The 19994-nt window shown below is 39.3% G+C and overlaps 2 protein-coding genes across 3 annotated transcripts in view; one reads left to right on the top strand and one right to left on the bottom strand.

Annotated features, from left to right (window-relative positions):
- Window positions 1–6460, top strand: part of prss12 (serine protease 12) — a 41136-nt gene extending 34676 nt beyond the window's left edge. The window contains exon 13 of the mRNA XM_066660628.1: window positions 3256–6460. Coding sequence (XP_066516725.1) covers window positions 3256–3563 — 308 coding nt within the window. The 3' untranslated portion in view covers window positions 3564–6460. The remainder of the gene's footprint in view (window positions 1–3255) is intronic.
- Window positions 6461–12612: 6152 nt separating this feature from the next.
- Window positions 12613–19994, bottom strand: part of ndst3 (N-deacetylase/N-sulfotransferase (heparan glucosaminyl) 3) — a 92742-nt gene continuing 85360 nt past the window's right edge. For both annotated transcript variants that reach the window (XM_066660576.1, XM_066660577.1), the window contains exons 12-14: window positions 19772–19881; window positions 17926–18028; window positions 12613–15001 (exon numbers count right to left, since the gene is read on the bottom strand). In XM_066660576.1, coding sequence (XP_066516673.1) covers window positions 14882–15001; window positions 17926–18028; window positions 19772–19881 — 333 coding nt within the window. In that variant the 3' untranslated portion in view covers window positions 12613–14881. The remainder of the gene's footprint in view (window positions 15002–17925; window positions 18029–19771; window positions 19882–19994) is intronic.

Raw genomic sequence — 19994 nt, 5'->3', positions numbered from 1 at the left:
ATGAAAACACTAATATAAACATAGGGAAACAACATAAATGTTTACTTTGTATATATTTTATATTATTCCAATGTATGAAAACTAGCACTTACAGAATAAATCTGCACACACTGTAAACAAGAGCTGGGCAGAGTAGCCCAAAACTGTCCAATCCAACTAGCTCCGGTACTATGCTGTGTTTGGGAGCTCATTGGAAGGTTGTATATATCACGTGGTTAGAATACACTCAGGTTGGGTGCTTGGCCAAGATCGGCCAAGCTATACACAAAACGTCCCATTAAAATGATTTATTTTCAAATACAGAGTAATAAATATATGATCATAACATTTTATTTCTATCTACAAAAACATAATAATGAGATTATTCAAATGCATATTTGCCATTTTCTCCAGGGGAAGAGGTAAAATGTCACGATACACATCGAGTGATAAATACGACTTGGTCAGTCATTGGGAAACTTGGTGTCTTCAACATCACTAGAACACAGCATTAGCTTCAACTAGCGCAAGTATTCACTTGTGGAGAAGGTGTAGAACATGTCCATTTCATAGACTCTTCCTAAACTAAATATATTCCATGACTATTACTAAACTGGATAACCTTCAAAGTATATCACTTTTTTGCTGAATACAGTCTGATATAGTGAATGAAAACATTGCATATCTAAGTTGGCCACTAAAAGGTTTGTAATTTTAACAGTTGTGATAAATAATCCTTCATCTGTGTTTTCAGATATTGATTCCAAAATATACATCTGTAACTATGTCTGTATTTTCTCTAAAGCTGGAGATAATCTTCCATCAATTTGCAGACTTAAATATCACATTTCTCTTTGTGAAATTACTGAGAAAAATGTCTTTATTCTAATTTCTTATTGATATTTAGTCTGTAATCTGAAGAATCAAAGCAGTTGGTTATGGCATATGTTTAAAATGTATCTACCTTTACATGTTTTGACCTGTCAAACATCTGCATTTAGGCAAAGTCAAATCAGGTTGGAAAAACAAATATTAATCTTATTTACCAGTTGATCATTTAATGTATGCGCCAATAATACAATCTCACTGGCCGCTGTGTTGACATTTTAAGTGGAGGTTGTTGTGAGTTATTTGTAGATGTGTATCTGTGAAACAGCTGTGTTTGAGCAACAGTGGTTATCATTATATCAGCCGCCTAAAGCCCTCTGACAGTAATTACATTTAAAAAGCCTGTGTCTGAGTGAGATTCTGACCGCTCTGTTGATGGACGAGATGTCTTTGAACGGCTGTGTGATGAGGCGGTTGCCCCTTGGGAAGACCAAATAGCCTGGTGATGTCATGTGTGTCCAGCTGTGCGTCCACATTGATGGACGAATATAAGATAAACATTCCAGCTTCAGACATGGGTTTTTACCTATGCATGTTTAGGCAGGACTGTCATTCTAGGAAATCCAGTAAAACCAGCCTGTGTTGTTTATGACAAAGGTACAGTGGTCATCGAGCATGACCATACTGGACGACCAGCTAATTCATGACCAAGACAAGCACATTTATGGACGCATTCATTTTGCCTTTAGGAAGAAACCAATGCAGACACTGGGAGAACACACACAGCAGATGTTACTGAGGTAGGAGCTGATGCAGGTTTGAAGGCTAGGCCAAGGACTCTTACTGATGTTGTGTGGTTTCCTGCTCAAGCTGGGAATCAAACCCTAGGATGTCTTGAGGAGTGCAGCAGTGTTGTACACTATTCTTTATGGATCGCTTGACCAACACATGACTATATATTTCTATAGGTTTAATTTATATTCAATATGCCAAGTGTCTGAAAGGACTCATCCTTCCACGGGCTGGTCCTTGTGTAATTTTGAACTAGATATGCATGTTAACACAGACAGCTGGACTCATCACACACACACACATACACACACACACGTATGCACAAGAACTGTGACTGGCTCAACATCTGTCCAGCTGTCTACTCTGAGAAAATGGGGAAAGAAAAACATCACAGTAGACACTAAGTTCAACAGACAGGAATTTTAGTGTGGAATGCTACCGTCATTATAAATCACATAAATCTTAATGTACAGCAGGTATTGAGGCTCATGGTCCTCTTGACGTCCTACTATGAACCGTTTGAAAGTGTCAGATGGATTGAATTCATGCTGTTTGTTGTTAGAACTGCATTCCATCAGCTGAACTCTCTGAAAAGCAAAGAAAATGTTAATTTAGCATGTGATCTCGTTTCAGTGGAAACGGATGGGGTGTGGTAACCTTTGGACTTTGCTCCGGTCATCTGTACACACACTCTCTCTATCTGTAAATCTTCGCTCATCCTTCACACACATTTTATGCTGCTTTTAGAAAATTCCAAAATAAAGTATTTACGAATCTTCACTGAAGATAAAGGTGGGTTTTCTCTGGGTGCTCCAGTTTCCTCCACAGTCCAAAAACACATGTCGGTAGGTGGATTGGCTGTGTTGTGTGAGCTCGCAGTGCCCTGTGATGGACTGGCGCCCCGTCCTGGGTGTGTTCCTGCAATGCACCCAGTGATTCTCTGTAGGCTCTCACCACAACCACAACCAGTATAAAGCAACCACTTTGAATGAATGACTGCATTTTGACCCTTATTACAGATGTAGGCTAATCCAGCGTAGGGAATCTAAACCAAGGGCTCTTAATGGTGTAATGTAGAATTCCTGCCCAGGTGGGACACTGAACCCCAGTCTGCTGTGTGAAAGCAGATATTCACTGTGTTACAAAACCTCCACTTTCACATTGGAGAACAGTGTTGAATGTTGGTTTGTACTTTCATCTTGAATTATTTGTTCTTTCAGACCACAACCAATCAATTTATGGAAAAATACATCTTGATGATTTTGTTTTTCCAGTGAAAAAAGCAACCACAGAGTACATTTAGTGCAAAGCCAGGGTGAAGTTAAACAGCAGTAGATGTGGGACATAAAGAGAGAGAGAATTATACAGAAAGAGGGTGACACTTGGAGAGGGAGAGAGGAAAAGAGATGGGGAAAAAGAGAGGATAGAAAGAGGGAGACTGTTGAGGGAAGAGAGAGAAGTAATAGAGACACAGACATTTGTGGGGAAGAAAGGGAGAGAGATAGACACTGGGGATGAAATAACATTAGTTGGCTTGTGGTTAGTAGAAACCACAAGCTGGGATGCCTTGAAGCATACTGTTGACAAGTCTCTCTCTCTCTCTCTCTCTCTCTCTCTCTCTCTCTCTCTCTCTCTCTCACTCTCTCTTTCTCTCAGGTCGAGCATACTCTAAAACCCTGCAGCAGGCGTCCATCTCAGTCCTGAGTAAACGCCAGTGTGAGCGCCGTTACGCCGGTCACTTCACCAGCCGCATGCTCTGTGCTGGAGCAGCCATGGATGACCGGCGAGTGGACAGTTGCCGTGGTGACAGTGGAGGCCCGCTGGTGTGCGAGCGGGAGTCTGGGAGCTGGGTCCTGTATGGGGTCACATCTTGGGGTCACTCCTGCAGACTGCAGGATGCGCCGGGTGTTTACACCAAAGTGTCTGCCTTCCTACCCTGGATTAAGAAGGTCACCAGTAAATAGGAGGCAAAGGAGTTGGTAAAAACTGGAGCATAGCCAATGAGTGAGGAGTTGTGTCTCAGAAACTGTGTGGTCAGATAAACTGATGACAACAATAAGCATAGGTGGGGGCTTTTTGACGGCAATGAAGGATGTTATAAATAATGGTGCTTATAACAATATTCTACACTATTTGGCTAAAAGGATTTGGACACCTGCACATGTGCAGCTGCTCCAATGTTGCCTATGAACTTTTTAACATATAATGTAGATAATGATAGGATTTCATAAACCCTGTCTGTTGTCCTCTTTTCTTAAAAGAATAGCCTGACCAAGCATGCTAACCTAGCTAACAAGTAGTTGAAGCTAATAGCAAGCAATTAGCACTGCATAAGGTCATTTTCATGAGGCTAATAGTTGGCTATTTGCTTTTATTCATTGTTAGCGACATTAGCATAGTTGCCTGAACTGCTCTTTTGCCATTTTCCTTTTCTTTTCAGGTTCTTAATGTTAGCACTTCTGGGTTATAGGGACCACTATGTGAGTAAGAAATGGCCTAGTACTTTATAGAAAGAAAGGTAAGCCTTTTTAAGTATACTCATTAGAAAAGAATAGCTGCACCCAGAAGGAATCAACCAACAGGAATGATACTTGGTGGGTAGGTTTCACCTTGTGAGACATGCGAATGATTCATTTCACGCTCAGCTGCACATGTGACATAAGCAAGGATGGGCCTTACAGCTATACCTGACTGACTACATTAGGTTGTCTTGTTGTATAAGCTTTCCATTCTGACTTGTGTTGTTGTGTTTGCAGCATCCTTTGCAAGTTTGCTTCGGAGAATAGTTTGAAAGCAATTCAAGTAGTTGGAAGGGTTCGAGAGGGGTTGCCTCCAAGGGCTCTGGGAATGGTCTTATCATCATATTCCACTCTATCCCGGTCATGTGTGTATTACCATAGCATGCTGTTGACACACTGAGAGACACTACATCTGTATGTGTAGCTCAATAAATATTCCCCATATCAGTCTACATTTGTAATCATTTATTGTTCCTGGCAACCTATAACTTCCTTCCAAATATCATTGAAATCCAACACTTCCTTCTGGGTGCAACTATTTTTTTAAATATATTTTTTTAATGGTGTGTATGCCATTCAGAGTTTTCAGTTATTCTGAAATATAGTAAATATCCAGAAACTTTGTATTGGAAAGTGTAAAAAAAGGCCTAGTTTGGAAAGGTGTACACCTGAGTTTATAAGGACCCATGGTTTACAAAGCATTTCAACAGCAAATTGTACTGACCACAGTGGCAGCAGAGTTTTTGACATGGAGCACAATCTTGACCCTTCCTAGAGTGTGCCATCGGGACGAAATGTGCTAGAAGGAGCTTGGGCAGGGTAGTAAAGTAGAACAAGACCTGTGAAGGATTGGAACACCTTGTTTTGGATGGACACCCATCTCTGCAGCACTCCATGAATCTGAACTTTAGGGTAGAGCATCAAGATGGATGCCTCTGTAGAGCATGACAGCCCACTTGCAGCCTGGACTCAAGACACCATGTGGTGGTCAACTTCTATAAGCTAAACTATTTTCTTCTGGGATACATTTGCCATGCAGTTGCTAAAAAATGGATGACATCACCGCAGCCTGCGACATCATCAACTCTCCCCAGCAACGATGACCTCATTTGTTAAAGATGAGCTAAGGATTTGACTCATGGGGTTGGGATTTGATTCATCTGGCCATAAGGTGTGGAAAAGTCCCGTATGTTTACAGAATGTACATCCACACTCACTTGCGCTAAATTCTCATTGTTTGTACAATGTAGCAGAACTGAGCACAAACTTGTATTAAATGTAGAGCTTGTTCCTTTATATAATTGGTGCATATACACATATTTAAGCCATTGAAAACATCCCAAATAAATCTTCAGATATGAACTCCTTAAAGCAACACTATGATATTTTTACCTTAATATTACAGCTTCAAAATAATTGTGATGCACCACTGACCTGTAACAGGCGAATAGAGCCTCTGTCGTTGGTACTTTGGGTTCAGCGCTGAAGAAAGTGCACTATGTAACTTTTGTAGGAGGGGAGGAAACTATCCTCCTCCCTGCCCTTCCCTCTTGATTTTAAGACAGAGCTGTAAAAAAAACTACTTTTTAAAAATGATTTACACTCTTCAACTGTAGGGGAGCCCAGGAGCAAATCTACCAAATCTGACCTAGTGTTGCTTTAAGGTGGTGGCAACTTTGGCCGAGTAGAACCAACGTTTACATTACAAATTTAAACTGAAAACACTTGCCTCCCCCCAAGTGTAGAGCACTGTGCCAAATCAGAGACCAACCTTGGCATCAGCTACAGTAAAAAGGAAAGTCAATGGAAAAATGTGGGGGGTGGGGGGAAGAGGACGCTCCAAAACACATTAAAACATATGGAGAAAACACTTCCAACCACGAAAAACTGGGTAGACCACTCCAAACTGTCCCCATCAGACAAACTAATATTTTATTCATAGGTGTGTTTCTCACCCAAACTATGAGTCACTTGTGCAGCTATTGAAATTATGTTATTAAGAAAAGGAAATAGACACTAACAAAGAACATGTGCAAATCAAGCAAAGGGTTCAGACCTGAAAATCACTGAATGTGTTGGATTCGTGATCCTGAAAAACAAAGTTAAATCTCAATGTATGTTTGACTGAAAATGCCAAAAATGAAGGATGGTCTCTGACTATTGTACAGTACTATACAGAAGTGAAAGTGTAGTGTTCCATTCAAAGTCAACAACAACAACACACCTACTCAGTGCATGAATATTAATAGTTTACATGAGCCTTTACATTTACTTGAGTTTCAAATTTGATGTGTTTAATGTATATTACCTTTTTCTTATTTATCCTGTGTATCATAATGTAAATCAATCTGTTTAAATATGTAAAAGTGATGATTTTATATCATCCGTCAAACAGTATTCATTATGTTGTATTGTTTTTACAGGTGAATATTTAAGTTATACTGTTCAAATAAATGTCAGACAATGTTCTGGTGCTATTACCACATATACACCTCTAAAGTCTTACATGACTTTGACCTGGTGCAGTATTGATAAAGGTTTTAACACTTCTTTTTACAAGATGCAGTGGAGCTTGAAGGTATGCACCCAGTTTTACACTAGAAACACAGTACGGATAAAATACACCTGAGCTATGACCAAAATGGCTCCCCAATCCCTCATTAGTTTATTCCGTTCACTAAGTAGTGTTAGAAACATACATGAATTTTTCCAACACCTCCACTGTCTCACAACTTGTGATATATTTGGTACACATTCAGCTCATTTAGTAAACTATGATGTTTACTATAAATTAGCAGTGCATTGTGGGAGATTGCAGTGCCCTCAAAATCAAATTTCACTTACCATATGAATGCTTAGAGAAAAATGGCAGATGTATTACACAGTGCCCTAAGACATAAATAAGGGAGTGATTTGAGACACAGTCCTGGTTTAAATGGCTGTTGTGTTTTCGAGCTTAAAGTCTTGGCTTGTGTTTGAGCTTGTGCTTGTGCTTTCACAGCAGGTGAGTGTTAGACTGTTTCTGTCTGGTCAAACTAAGGCTCTTTCAATCACACACAGTGTCCCCTTCCTGGGAGGGAGAGTGGACACATGCCACCTCTGAGACACGTGAAGCCAAGTTCCACTTCTTTTCAAACTGCTGCTAACTCTATGCCACTGGACAGCTCAACACACTTGGAGGAGAACCTTAACTGTCCAGATCTGTTATGCCGACTAGCACCGGGAGAGGGAGGGACTTTCTACACACGCAGGGACTAAGAAGACATGGATGATTAAGACATATCACTGGGGAAGATATGGTTCTTTGACAGCTGTCGCACTCAGGAGTGCCCATATTTCACTTCTCTGAGGTTTAAAAAGCTGAAACGAAAGATACAACCAGTAATAGCACATTTAAAAACAGTCCAGTGATATTCAGCATTGCAATAAATTTAATGAACCCGGGCCTGATAATGTTTGTCCTTTTAATGACACACACTGACAATTGGTGTTAAGCACTGATTTATCTCAATACGTATTGATATAATCCCATTGCTCAGCCTGTACATAACTGTAAGCTGTGGGAAAGTTTAAAGTCATACAACTAAAGTTGTAGAAGTTTTTCACCGACTTCAACTGCAACATTTACATTAGTCGTCTTGTGGAGGTGGTGAATACGTACATTAAAAAAAAAGTAAAAAATATGATAATAAGAATTTCATTGCATATAACCCACTAGATGATCGGACCCTGCTGAACTTTGTGTGCATGTGTATTTCTCAGCATCTAAAAAATAAGGAATACACCCAAACTACAAGAACTAATCATATAGTTCACAGAAATCTTTTCTACATTCAAAAGTTAGTCTTAGAAACTGGTCACAGTGTCTTGTTTCGTAAGTAATCCCAAACACATTCAACGAAGTTGAGATGTGTGTTCTGAGGTGGTCAGTCCATAATTCTGAGGAGCAGAAGTTATCTTTTGTGTCTACTTCTTTTTGACAAGACAACTTTATTAATATAGCACATTTAAAAATCGTGTTAACCAAAGTGCTGCAAAAAATGTTGCCAGACACAGCTTTCTTACAGCTCTGCATCCTTCCAAATCCTTTTTTGAGCTTTGAGGTTTTTTTCCTTGTAAAATTTTGTGTGTGTGTGTGTGTGTAGGTTCTACCCTCAAAACATTATACAGGATGTTATACCACAAAAATTGTGTGAGAATGTGTGGGAGAGAATGTGGCTAACGCTAGCATGTTTGTTAGTTCAGTGTGTTCTACAACTTCTTCCTGTTTACATAGCACACACAAGCACACACTGGATCTTTGTATTCAACTGTGTGTGTGTCTTGTGTGTTCACCACTGTTACCAAGGAGGTGAAGTGGCAAAAGTATTGGGATGTGTGAAGCTGCCCCTACACTTCAAAACAAAAACTTAGAGCACCATTAAAAGTCCCCCCATTTTAGCCACAGATTAATAACTCTTACCTTTTTTTACTATTATTCGTTTTCCCCCTTTCCCCTGAATCTGAGAACTCAAAGTATATTCTGAATTGTCTGAAATGTTCAGAATTTAATTTGATCTAAAATGTCTACATCTCTGCCAGAGGGGGTCGACGTCCTCATGCTATCTGGGTCAGCCAAAGCCGTATTAGTGAGGATGTTAGTTAGTTCTGGAACTCCCAAATGCTCTGCAGCTCAATACAGGGAGGTTTATACTCCTCTCGCTGACAGCTGGCATTGAGCATGGACTCATGAGCAGTTGCTGCATTGTTCCATGTGTTTCTGTGGAGATTATACGCGATTCTAATACTTGTAGTATTTGGCACTGACTGTAAAAATTTTACCTTAATGGGAGACTACTATTTGGCAGGTATTGTGGAACTTAGCAGTTGTATGGAGAGCTGTGTTTGGCACTGGTCTCAGAGCTCCTTTGTTCTCTGTGGTTCTGTGGTGTCTGCAGCTACTCGTGAACAGAACACTGATCTCTGAGAGAGAGGGAGAATAAATGAAAGATGAAACTGATAAAAATGTGTAAGAAAATGAGCAGAGAAAAAAAAGCACAAAAAAAAATTAAAAAACTATATATATATATATATCACATCATAATTGATTTAACGATTAAATATATTTTACATATTTAAAATGGGTTAGATACATCTCTATGCTTCAATAATTCAATGGTGGCTTTATCTTTATCTGTCACTTGTTATTTAGGTCTTCGTTCAGAATCGGATGTTGACTCGGAGCCATTTTGTGTGAACATGGCGCCACAGTGTGGCTTCTGTAAACCATCACAAGTAACGTACTAAAGGTTTTCTCCACTTAAGGCGTTTCTAATGGATGTTATGCCCGTTCTGTGAGCCCAAAACATTAAACTGTGTATTTTATTTTTTATATTATATTGTATTATATTTTACAAACCCAATTCCAATGAAGTAGAGGACGTTGTGTGAAATGTACATAAAAACAGAATACAATGATTTGCAAATCCTTTTCAACGTATATTCAATTGAACACACTACAAAGACAGGTTATTTAATGTTTATTATTGTAATGAATTTAATTATGTTTTATTTTATTTAGTAATTCCAGAGACACTAAACCTTGCCTGAACTCATCAAAAGTCTTTTATTTGGGCTTTACATTATTAATAGAAAAAGTGCAATCAAAGAACAGATACATGTAATGAATTTAATGAAATAACTAATATTATAATGTCCCTGGAACAGTGGTGTACACACTGAATTGTACAAGAGGACATCAGAAGAGTTGACATCACGCAGCAGGCAGACACACTGCCCCAGTGTAAGTCTTTTTATTTCAAATTTAAAACTCCAGACTTTGTTTACAACAACACGAAGTTGTAGCTTATTTCTGGAATTCTAAAGAAATGTGAATTCAGTTTTATGTTGTTTGGATGAAGCTGACCACAGCACACTGCTCTGGGCTCTTTCCCTAAGCATAAGCTTTAAATATAAAGCTATATTGTAAGAGAAATAGCACAATTACTGGGTGTCTTTAATTATTAAAGAATTTCAATTTCCAAGAAGTAATCACAAAATATTTGACTTTAATAAGCAATTAAAATATATGAACACTTTGTGATTTTAATTGAAATGTAAGCACTTAAAGGAACACTAGGTGGGATTTGGGTTTTTTTTTTTTTTGCTGTTGGGGGCTTCCCTTAGTGTAATTAGTTTTTACAGCACTGTACTGAAAGCAATGGGTGTGGTTTTCTTACCCTCCTCCAGAAGTTCATAGTGCAGTTTATCCAATGCTGAGCCCAAAGGAGCTTGTTCTCCCTCCATTTTAGGACACTGCTGTAAAAATTAACTACTCTCTACAACTGCAGGGGGAGCCCAGGAGCAAAAATATCAAGTTCTATCTAAAATTCCTTCATAATTTCTAACACAATCTGTAGGATATATTCAGTCTGATGCTCCAAAGGTGAAGTGCTTTTAGTGATAGTTTCAAAGCTTCATATTTTTAATAAATAAAAAAATATGTAAAATAATTCAAAGTTGAGGAATTATACCAATATACTGCACTTATTAAAGAAATGGCATTTCTGAATGTACATAATGATGAGTGTACATGAGTTTAATTCGTTCTGTGATGAGCTCGTAACTCAATTTGCTCATATATCAAATTAAATTTCCCCATTAAAATGAATTTAAATGCTATTTCTATATTCCCGCTCACCTAAAACCACACCTATTTTTTTCTTGTTACGTGTTCTTAAATAAGAAAAAAGTACTTTATAAATAACAAATAGTGTATAAAAAAATAATACATAATAAAAGAGAATGTCAAAGAATTAACTGGTTCTATTAAGTGTATTTACCTTGAAGATGATGGCGGAGGTAGAGGAGATTGATGGAGTTTTTCTTTTCATGCTTCAACTTAAAGGCTAAGCACCAGCTGTATGAAAGTGTCAAATAAATAACTACAGTGGAATTTGAGTTCCTAACATGTGTTTATTGATAGTCAGAAAACATGTTATTTCTTACTAATTCAAGGAATAAGATTTAAAAGACCGTTGGCCCTCCCACCCCCCAACGGTGTTCAGAAACTCTAATAGACGTCTTGCCTGTAACGTAGATGGTGGACAACAACTCTAGAAGTTGCACTTAATTTAATGCACAATAACGAAAAGGTGTGTTGTTTTTGGCTGCAATCATTCAATGTACAGTGGGACATCTGTGCACAAATGGCCCAAAGATCCCAAAATATCTAGAAAATTGACTAAATTTGTCAATTTTAAACGGGCACTTTGGAAAGGACCATCTGCTCACTCCGTTATCTGTAGCTCATTTCACTGGCGCTTTTCCAACACTGTGGGCATGTAAGGACACCAACGAAAGGTGTTCAAGAGCCTCTGTAACATGGAGGTAAACAGGGTAAGGACACTCACTTCGCCTGTTTTAGTTGGTGTTAGTTAACGTTAGCTTGACTCGCTAAACTCAGTGGCTCAGATTATACTCGGCTGCATTACGGAGGTTTATAGTGTCGGATGAATTCGAGTTCGACTTCGATCACATTTACAAGAATAACGGTACCTCTAAATTTGAGTTTAGCTTATTGCTAGGCTATTGTCATGAATAATGTTGGTTATTTAGCTAGATACTGTCATAACAGTCAGTCATAACGGTGTTTTACCGCGGCGTTGTTCGGCTGTTGTCCACCAGTGACGTCACGGCGCCGTTCAAGAATTTCCATAGAGCTCGGGTTTTACCGTCAATTTAATACAATTGTCAGTTTTTAAGCAAATTAAGCAGCTATTTTCATTTTAATTCATACTTATATATGTCAGTAACTAAAATAATGTGAAATATTCCCGGAGGTCCATTAAGTGGTGCTTAGCCTTCAACCTACTCGCTGCACACTTAATGCTACAAAAAACAGCGACGTGACACAAAAGTGAACTGAGCACTCGCTGGGCCACCTAGTGGCGGGTGATGTAAGTTCGCTCGCTTGTAACTCAGATCTCAGCTCGCATCATAAAGCAAAACATCGACCGAGCGAGGGCTTGTATCTCGGAAAATTTGTAAGTCAAGGTTTCACTGTATTCAATTATGTTGTGTTGTAGTGCTTGCCACATGCTGCCACCTCATGATAAAATAAATGCTAAGATTAAATGGTACAATAATGTTTAAATTAAAAGTTTTAATGACGATAAATCTAATTTATATGAATATGAAAAGAAAAAAACTGGATTATAAAAACCAGAAAGGTGTGAAAAACGTTCCTACAGGCTTTTTAAAACAGAAAACAAATCATGTATTTTATACTTAGCTGTAACTGTATGTGACTGACTTCTGTGTCTGTTTCTGTTAAATATTCACATTTTATTTTGAACGATGCTGTATCGTTATGTACTTATGAATATTTACTTACCTGAAATACAAACAACATAGACACCGGCATCACAAACTCATAATAATGAAGAGCATGTTGCAGGGTTACTAAAACATAGTTCCAGTGTTTAATATATATTTATATATTTATAGGTATGTACAGAATTCCAAAGGATGTTTTCACTGAAACGAGGCAAACCCTCTCAAAATATTAAGAAAAACAAAGGAAAAACAACAAAAAAATCCACAGAAGACCAATCAGCTCCTGCCAAAAGAGCATAGCTATGGCTAACACACACACGCACACACACACACACACACGCACACACACACACACACACACACAGGGAGAGAGAGGATTCTCAGGATTTCATCAGCTCAGCAGCAAGCTGTTTAATTCACTGTTAATTCAGAATAAATTCACTTCATTTCTGTGGTTGTTCATTCATGTCTCTCTGACAGTATTAGGATGGTCAGTGACATCACTCCACAGCTAGCAGCTTTGTCGGTGTCCAGTGTGCGTTTTCTCCCAGGTTTGAGCAGTTTGGTTGGTGACGGATTAAGGTAGGAGTGCAAATCTAGAACATGAGCCGTGGTCAGTGTGAGAGGAACGGAAAAGTCACAGTAGCTTCTCTTCAGGAAGAAACTGACCAAAAACACCAAAGTAATCCCTTTCAGACAGAACTGGGGACCGGGGCCGGAGCAGCAAAGACGTCATTTAGCAGCGGAGATTGAAACTTCACATTTTTACTCAGATTATTTCATGTCTTTCATTTGTGGCTGGAGCTTTGAGGCTAACGTGGCTAATGGAAGCTAATAAACAATTCATTCATTCATCTGTAACCACTTCATCGTAATCAGAGTCACAGAGGGTTCTGAGCCTGACCATCAGGGCACCACACACATATACACACACACCTATGGACACTTGCATAGCCACCATTTACCAACATATTTTTGGACAGTGGCAGGAAACCCACGCAGACACAGAAAGAACACACCACAGACAGTGACCAGAGCAGGGGATTGAACCCAGGACCCTGGAGCTGGGTGGAAGTGACTCTCCCTGCAGCACCACCATGTCCTATTGTTGCTGTTGTGCAAAATCCATGTACGTCCATTTTTGTTCTTCACCCTTTTTTGCATAATTTTGAAAACATGGCTTACCCTTTTTGTGTTAAAAAAATTAATAAATTCATGATGAACCAATCAATAGCGCCAAAGAAATGACTCCCATTAACATCCACACAGACGACGAGTCTGAGATTACTGAACAAGCAGTGGGATGACTGAGACATGCGGCTCACACGATGCTAACTGTTGCCCATTAGGATCCTTTACTTGTTAGCAACATTAGCCTCGAGCTCCAGAGTGAACGTTTTGAGAAAGGGCAAAGTTTCAAGTGTAAATCTGAATTCATTTTGGCCAATCAGTTTAATTCAAGCACACCTTTAATCCTGAATTACCTGTTGCACCTACACAACATGACCAAAAGTTTGTGGACACCTGCTAAAATAAGCAAAGAAAAACATGCTTCTCCAAAATAGTAACTTTACAGGAGAGATTTAACTGAAAGTAGATGTAAAAAGATTTTATTCCAATTTTATTAATTTTGGAGCATTTCTATTGGTCCATGCACCATGAATTCTTCACACAGTGTGAAGCACCGCTGCTCGATGTAGTAAACTAAAAATCTACAAAAATGGAAATGCATGTTTTTCTTTGGATATCGACAATATGGAACTTCTCTTCCTTGCTGTAACACATTCTGCTCTTCAGGGCAGGCTTTTTCACTAGATGTCGGAACATTTCTGTCAGGATTTTATGGCATACAGCCATCAAAATGTTAGTAAGGTCAGGTACTGATGTTGAATTATTGGTTCTGGATCATGAACTCTTTGTAGTTCAACTCAAAACTATCGGACGGAGCCCCAACACTCCAGAGAACACAGTCCAGTGCAGGGTCTGGGTTTATACAGCCCCAGTCGATTCACATTGAGGACTCATGTGCAGCTTCTCCAGAGTGCCATTCTATTCCACTGCTTTACACCTCTCTAGCCAACACTTAGCAGACGGGCAATCCACTAATCAACATGGTGCCTAAAAACCTTCGGACATGCAGTGTGTATGAGGCCTTCAGGAGACTCTGAACACACTGCAGGATGGAGGACAGTGTGTGTGTGTGTGTGTGTGTGTGATGATGTTGTGATATTTTCCGGTCAATGCAGTTCTCTCAGTGTCCATGTTGCCATGGCAATGCTGCACGCCAGCTCCAGCACTCCTGGGGTTCAGAGGCTGTTCTGATTGGTGGACTCGGTTTATATTCTTCTTGGCCCTCTTTAGCGTCCAGGTGTGCTCTGTCCAGGTGCCTGGAGTCCTCTGCAGGTCATGGGCCTTGACCACTGACCATCGGAGAGCTGTGGTCAATGCTACCTGACTTTCTGTAGTTCCTCACGCAGCCATGCAGGCAGAGGCTGTCCCAGTCTGTGGAGGAGCTTTGACAACTCGATGTTATGATCCCTGTAGAAGCGAGAGAGGAATGCTCGAGACTGAGAGAGAGAGAGAGAGAGAGAGAGAGAGAGAGAGAGAGAGAGAGAGAGGTCAGGCTCAATGCAGGTGACTGTTCTCCTCCAGATGTATTGAATTTTCCAGTTACACAGTATTTCAGAAAGGGGAAATGAGCTTTGTTACATTTTTATTGAACATTTTCTCTGTGTGTGTGTGTGTGTGTGTGTGTGTGTGTACATGTGTGAGTGAATCTGCATCTGAGTTGGTAACAGATGAGGGACACGGAGACAGAGAGAAATGAAAGAGGGATGAGAGGAAAATGAAGAAAAATGACAGAGTGGAATGGACAGATGGGCCTTACATCACCGCTACTGTGTCCACACACACACACACACACACACACACACACACACACACACACACACACACACACACACATCCATATGAGAGCGAGGGCGGCTGTAAATGATGGGTTCTAACGTACATAAGTATTTAAAAAGGCCTAATATCTACTTAAATCTTTATGTCTCTATTTATCAAGACAGTGGCTTTTAAATATATTTATCTTTCAAGATTCTGTCCATCGTTATCACAGACATTACATGAGACACTGGAATATTCTGTGAAAATTAATAAATACATAAAATACAAATATATTTCATTAATTCTGTTACTTTTTTATTATAACAAATTTTCTTGTGAATGTAATTACTTTTAATAACTCATTCATTGTGTGTTAATTAACCGTTTCACCCCTGAAGTGTGTAGAAGTATAAGTGGTAAGTTAGAGGTGGTATATATGACATTTAGGTGTGGAATATTTTTACAGATAATAATACAATTCAAGTCAATACCTTAGTTTTTTAAGCATCATTCATAAAACAATACACCATCTGCTACAGCCTTTCCACTGGCTACAGAAATGTGAACTGGACATTATAATTTAGTTTCAGACACTGGATTAATATCTCAAACACTCCAGGATCATTAAAGTAACAATAATATACTGTGATTCTTAAAATCTAAAGTCATTCATAACTATATTTTACTATCGACGCAAATGCATTGGTTACTCCCAGTGTTCTAATAATTTAAATATTGATGGAGTGCATGCGTTTCTTTACCACTGGAGTCATATCAATACATTTGTTCTCACATTTTGGATGTTGAATCGATTAAAACGCATTACTGACACTTCTGCATTTTTAAATAATAATTATTAATGTTTTTAATTATTTCAAACAATACATTGAAATAGCAATATTAGCATCATTACATCACAGCACCCCCCTGTGGATACCAAAATATATCTAGTACTCCTCACTGCAGCAACGGAAATCCACTGTGTGGCGTCGGATCACATCCAGCTCCGCCAACATCCAACTCTTTCTTCCTGGGAGGTTAGGGTTAGTGTAAGGGTTAGGCTGCACTGGGAGGAGCCAGTTTTAGTCTAATCCAATGAAAACACAATGAGGGAGGAGCTGGATCACATCCGACTCCTCGCTATGGATTTCTGGTTCTGCTGCGCTGGCCTTCTCAAAAAATAAAAGTTGTCCAATACAAAATAAGTGTAGTGTGTGTGTATAAGTTCCACCTCCTCCTGTACACTTTAAACTGTCTCTAGATTTCTAATACAGTAAATACTGTAAAATAACTGTTATACTGCATTGTTTAAGGAAAAGCCCTATATGTACAATAGCTTTATAGAATTCCCAAAGGTTTTACTGACAGCGCCACCAGCCTGGGAGGCTTGCTTCCTCCGAGACATGTGCATCCAGCTACCACTTCTTTTCAAACAGTCACTAACACAACACCACTGGAGCTCAGCGGGGTTCTAGGTGAACTCTTAGCCGGCATTACACATTACGGCAGTTACAGATGCTGGCGCTGACTAACATATCCTTCCAGTGCACCCAGGGAGGGTGGGGACTTCCAGCATTTGATGACTGAGGCATCACCAGGGATCGAATCTGTGATCTCATGATGACAGGACCAATGCTAAGACCACTGAAGAGCCCTATAATGCCCAATTGCTATATCATCGTACATGGTTTGGTGTGCGTTAATGACTCTGTCTGTGTTAATGTCAAGACAAAACCTCTCATGGTTTTATTTCCTTTTGTCATGTGATTTAAAAACACTAGCTGCATTTCCATTTACAGCATTCAGCAGACGCTCGTATCCATAGCTACTCTACTGTTAGGAGTCTTGCCCAAGGATTCTTACCGGTGAAGCAAGGTGTGCCTACCCAGGGGTAGTTAGAGTCAGCGGTGTTGCAGACTACACAACACCAGCCACTAGATATGTTCCAAAGTGCTTAGGAATGGATTCTTATTGCATTAACTGATACGACAATAAACAACAATGTTCAATGACAATAAATATAAGCTGCTTCTGCTTGAAAAATGCCTGTTTGGAGGCTGTGGGAGTTTTTAATGCAAGTACAGACCTGGTTTGGTTAAAAGGCTCCAGATGGAGCTGAGTGTGGACAGTGTATTTTAACATAACTGTGTTTACACTAGATGCCAGACGATGCTCTGTGGTTGCTAAGGTACCGCAGGAGTGTTGGAGAACTGTGTGTGAATCTGATCAGTGTTCATCTACTCTGTCCTATAGAAGGCTATACTGGAAGAATATACTGGAATGTAATAGATAAATATTACACAAAAACCTCATTTCTGTATAATACACACCTTCCAGACAGTTATTTCCTACTGACTGAATACTATTTTGGGAATACTTTAGTATTATTCCACTAATATGACACATTAAATAGATAAATTAGATATTAGATAGCTATTACATAGTCTTATGGAAATATGCCACAATTTTAAAAGTAGATTGTCACTGTATTTGCACAATTTGAATTATGTGTTATTAATGTGTAACTACATATGTTAAAAGAGACTATAAAATGGAATCTTTAACACTGTCTATATCCTGCTACTTTTGAGTTGTAATGTACCTCTGTGTCCATTGGGGGGTATTTGCGGCCTTTGCTTTTTCCCAAACACTTGGTTCTGCCTCCATCCAGCAACTGACACCAAAAACCCTTCTGAGGATCAAACCTGAGGACGAGAGAGAGAGAGAGAGAGAGAGAGAGAGAGAGAGAGGAGATAGGAGGGATGAAAACTCAATCATCTTGTCTCATTTCGTCTTGACAGTCTTCAAGAAGTAAATCCGCCCCACATCAGCAACACACACACACACACTCTCTCTCTCTCTCTCTCTCTCAGGCTGACAGATGTCAGCTGTAACCTTGTCTGGCTGTCAGGAGAGACATGTTCTGGTTTGATAAGCTCTCAGCAGAGTGTGTGTCTGTGTGTGTGGTAGATGTGTTTGGACGTGTGGGTGGGGTGTTAATTAGTCCACGGGCTATGCTGCAAAACACAGATCACACATGAACATCTGACCCAAACTACAGTGAACACACCTGTCAACACACACACACACACACAGATGCTCTTTGAAGTGCATCCTCTTTTATTTTCCAGATGTCCCTTTAATCTCAAAGCACAAAATATGGAACCCACCATTCAATTCGTTCTTTTAGAAAAAACTCACAAAATCACAATCAGAGATTTAGTGGTGGGTGTAAACACATCAACATCATTTAAGTTCATTTTAAAAAATATTCATTTTTAGCATTTAGTTAAATAAAGGATTTATTTTGTTTTTCTGCGGATTTTTTCTTGTTTGAAATATTTTGTCTCATATATTAACAGAATTTTTAAAATAAGCAATTGATGCATGTATATGATGCCAGAATGTTCTTTATAAAATATGCCAATAATCTTTGGTTAAAAGACTTTGGTTTGCCTTAAGATTCAACCTATTAAAGAAGAAGCCCCTTAGACACTGCTGTAAAGTGTGGCCTATAATCAGAATTTGCAGGAAATGACTCCCGCTACACTTTGAAATATTGCCTATATACTGTGTTTCTTGAGATTAATGAATGTAGTTAAGTTGCTAGCTCTAACACAAAAAATGCTAGCCCCTGCTACGCCAACAGTGTTCACAGCAGAAGTGTCTCTTTGTAATTAACACATATTAGAAATAAACACATGTTTTACAAACAGATACATACTTTTCTTGGAAATCTTGGAAACTTTGAAGGTATGTTATTGGAAATAGGCTTCTTTTAAAGTTAATTTGGATTCTTTAGATCTGCTTTTAATAAAAAACTTTCCACAATTTAAAGGGCAACTGGCGTTTTCAAAATATATATTTACTACATTGTTTATACAAGCTTTTGTGTGATTGTGTGTCTGTGTGTGTGTGTGTGTGTGTGTGAGAGAGAGAGAGAGATACGAGTGTAAATTTAAGTAGTTTTTGGCATGCTTTATATTGGGAGAGGAATGTGTTTTCTTGTACTTGGCTGTAGAAAAGCTTGCAAACCACTAGAGGACAGGGTGGGCGAGCGGCTCTTAATTAAACAGAGAGAGAGAGAGAGAGAGAGAGAGAGAGAGAGAGAAATGCTTAATGAGTCGTTTTAATTACAAATTCCCGATGAAGCTAATCCTCTTGTCAGGTCCAATATTAATGGCTTGTAGCTGGATTATAGCGTGTCTAGACTCATCTCATTGGCTATAGAAAAGCACAGTATTATTATTCGACCAATCAGGTGAGAGCTGGGCTGGACAGGGTATTGGATAACAGGCGATGGGGATGGACTAGGAATCTGTGGATTTATGCTCGATAAGTCATTCACAAGACATCAGCTTCATCATTCTGAGGTGTGTGTGGGTGCGTGTGTGTGTGTGTGTGTGTGTGTGTGTGTGTGGGTAGGTGGGTGTGTGCATTAAACTCACGTGAGAGCCTGGGAGTAGTTGAAGTATGGAGAAACACCCAGAAACTTCTGCACCTCGTCCATCACAGCCGCAGGGTCATTCCGCAGCTGCTGCCCATCGATTATCATCACCTAGACACACACACACACACACACACACACACACACACAGACACACACACACACAAGGAATCAGCTACTGTTTCTTAAGAAGAAGTTATTTTTAATAAAAAATAACAGGAAAA

The sequence above is a fragment of the Hoplias malabaricus genome, chromosome 2 (assembly GCF_029633855.1).
Source record: "Hoplias malabaricus isolate fHopMal1 chromosome 2, fHopMal1.hap1, whole genome shotgun sequence".
Taxonomy (NCBI): domain Eukaryota; kingdom Metazoa; phylum Chordata; class Actinopteri; order Characiformes; family Erythrinidae; genus Hoplias; species Hoplias malabaricus.
The sequence above is the reverse complement of the archived record's forward strand: the minus strand, read 5'-3'. Positions and strand labels throughout refer to the sequence as shown.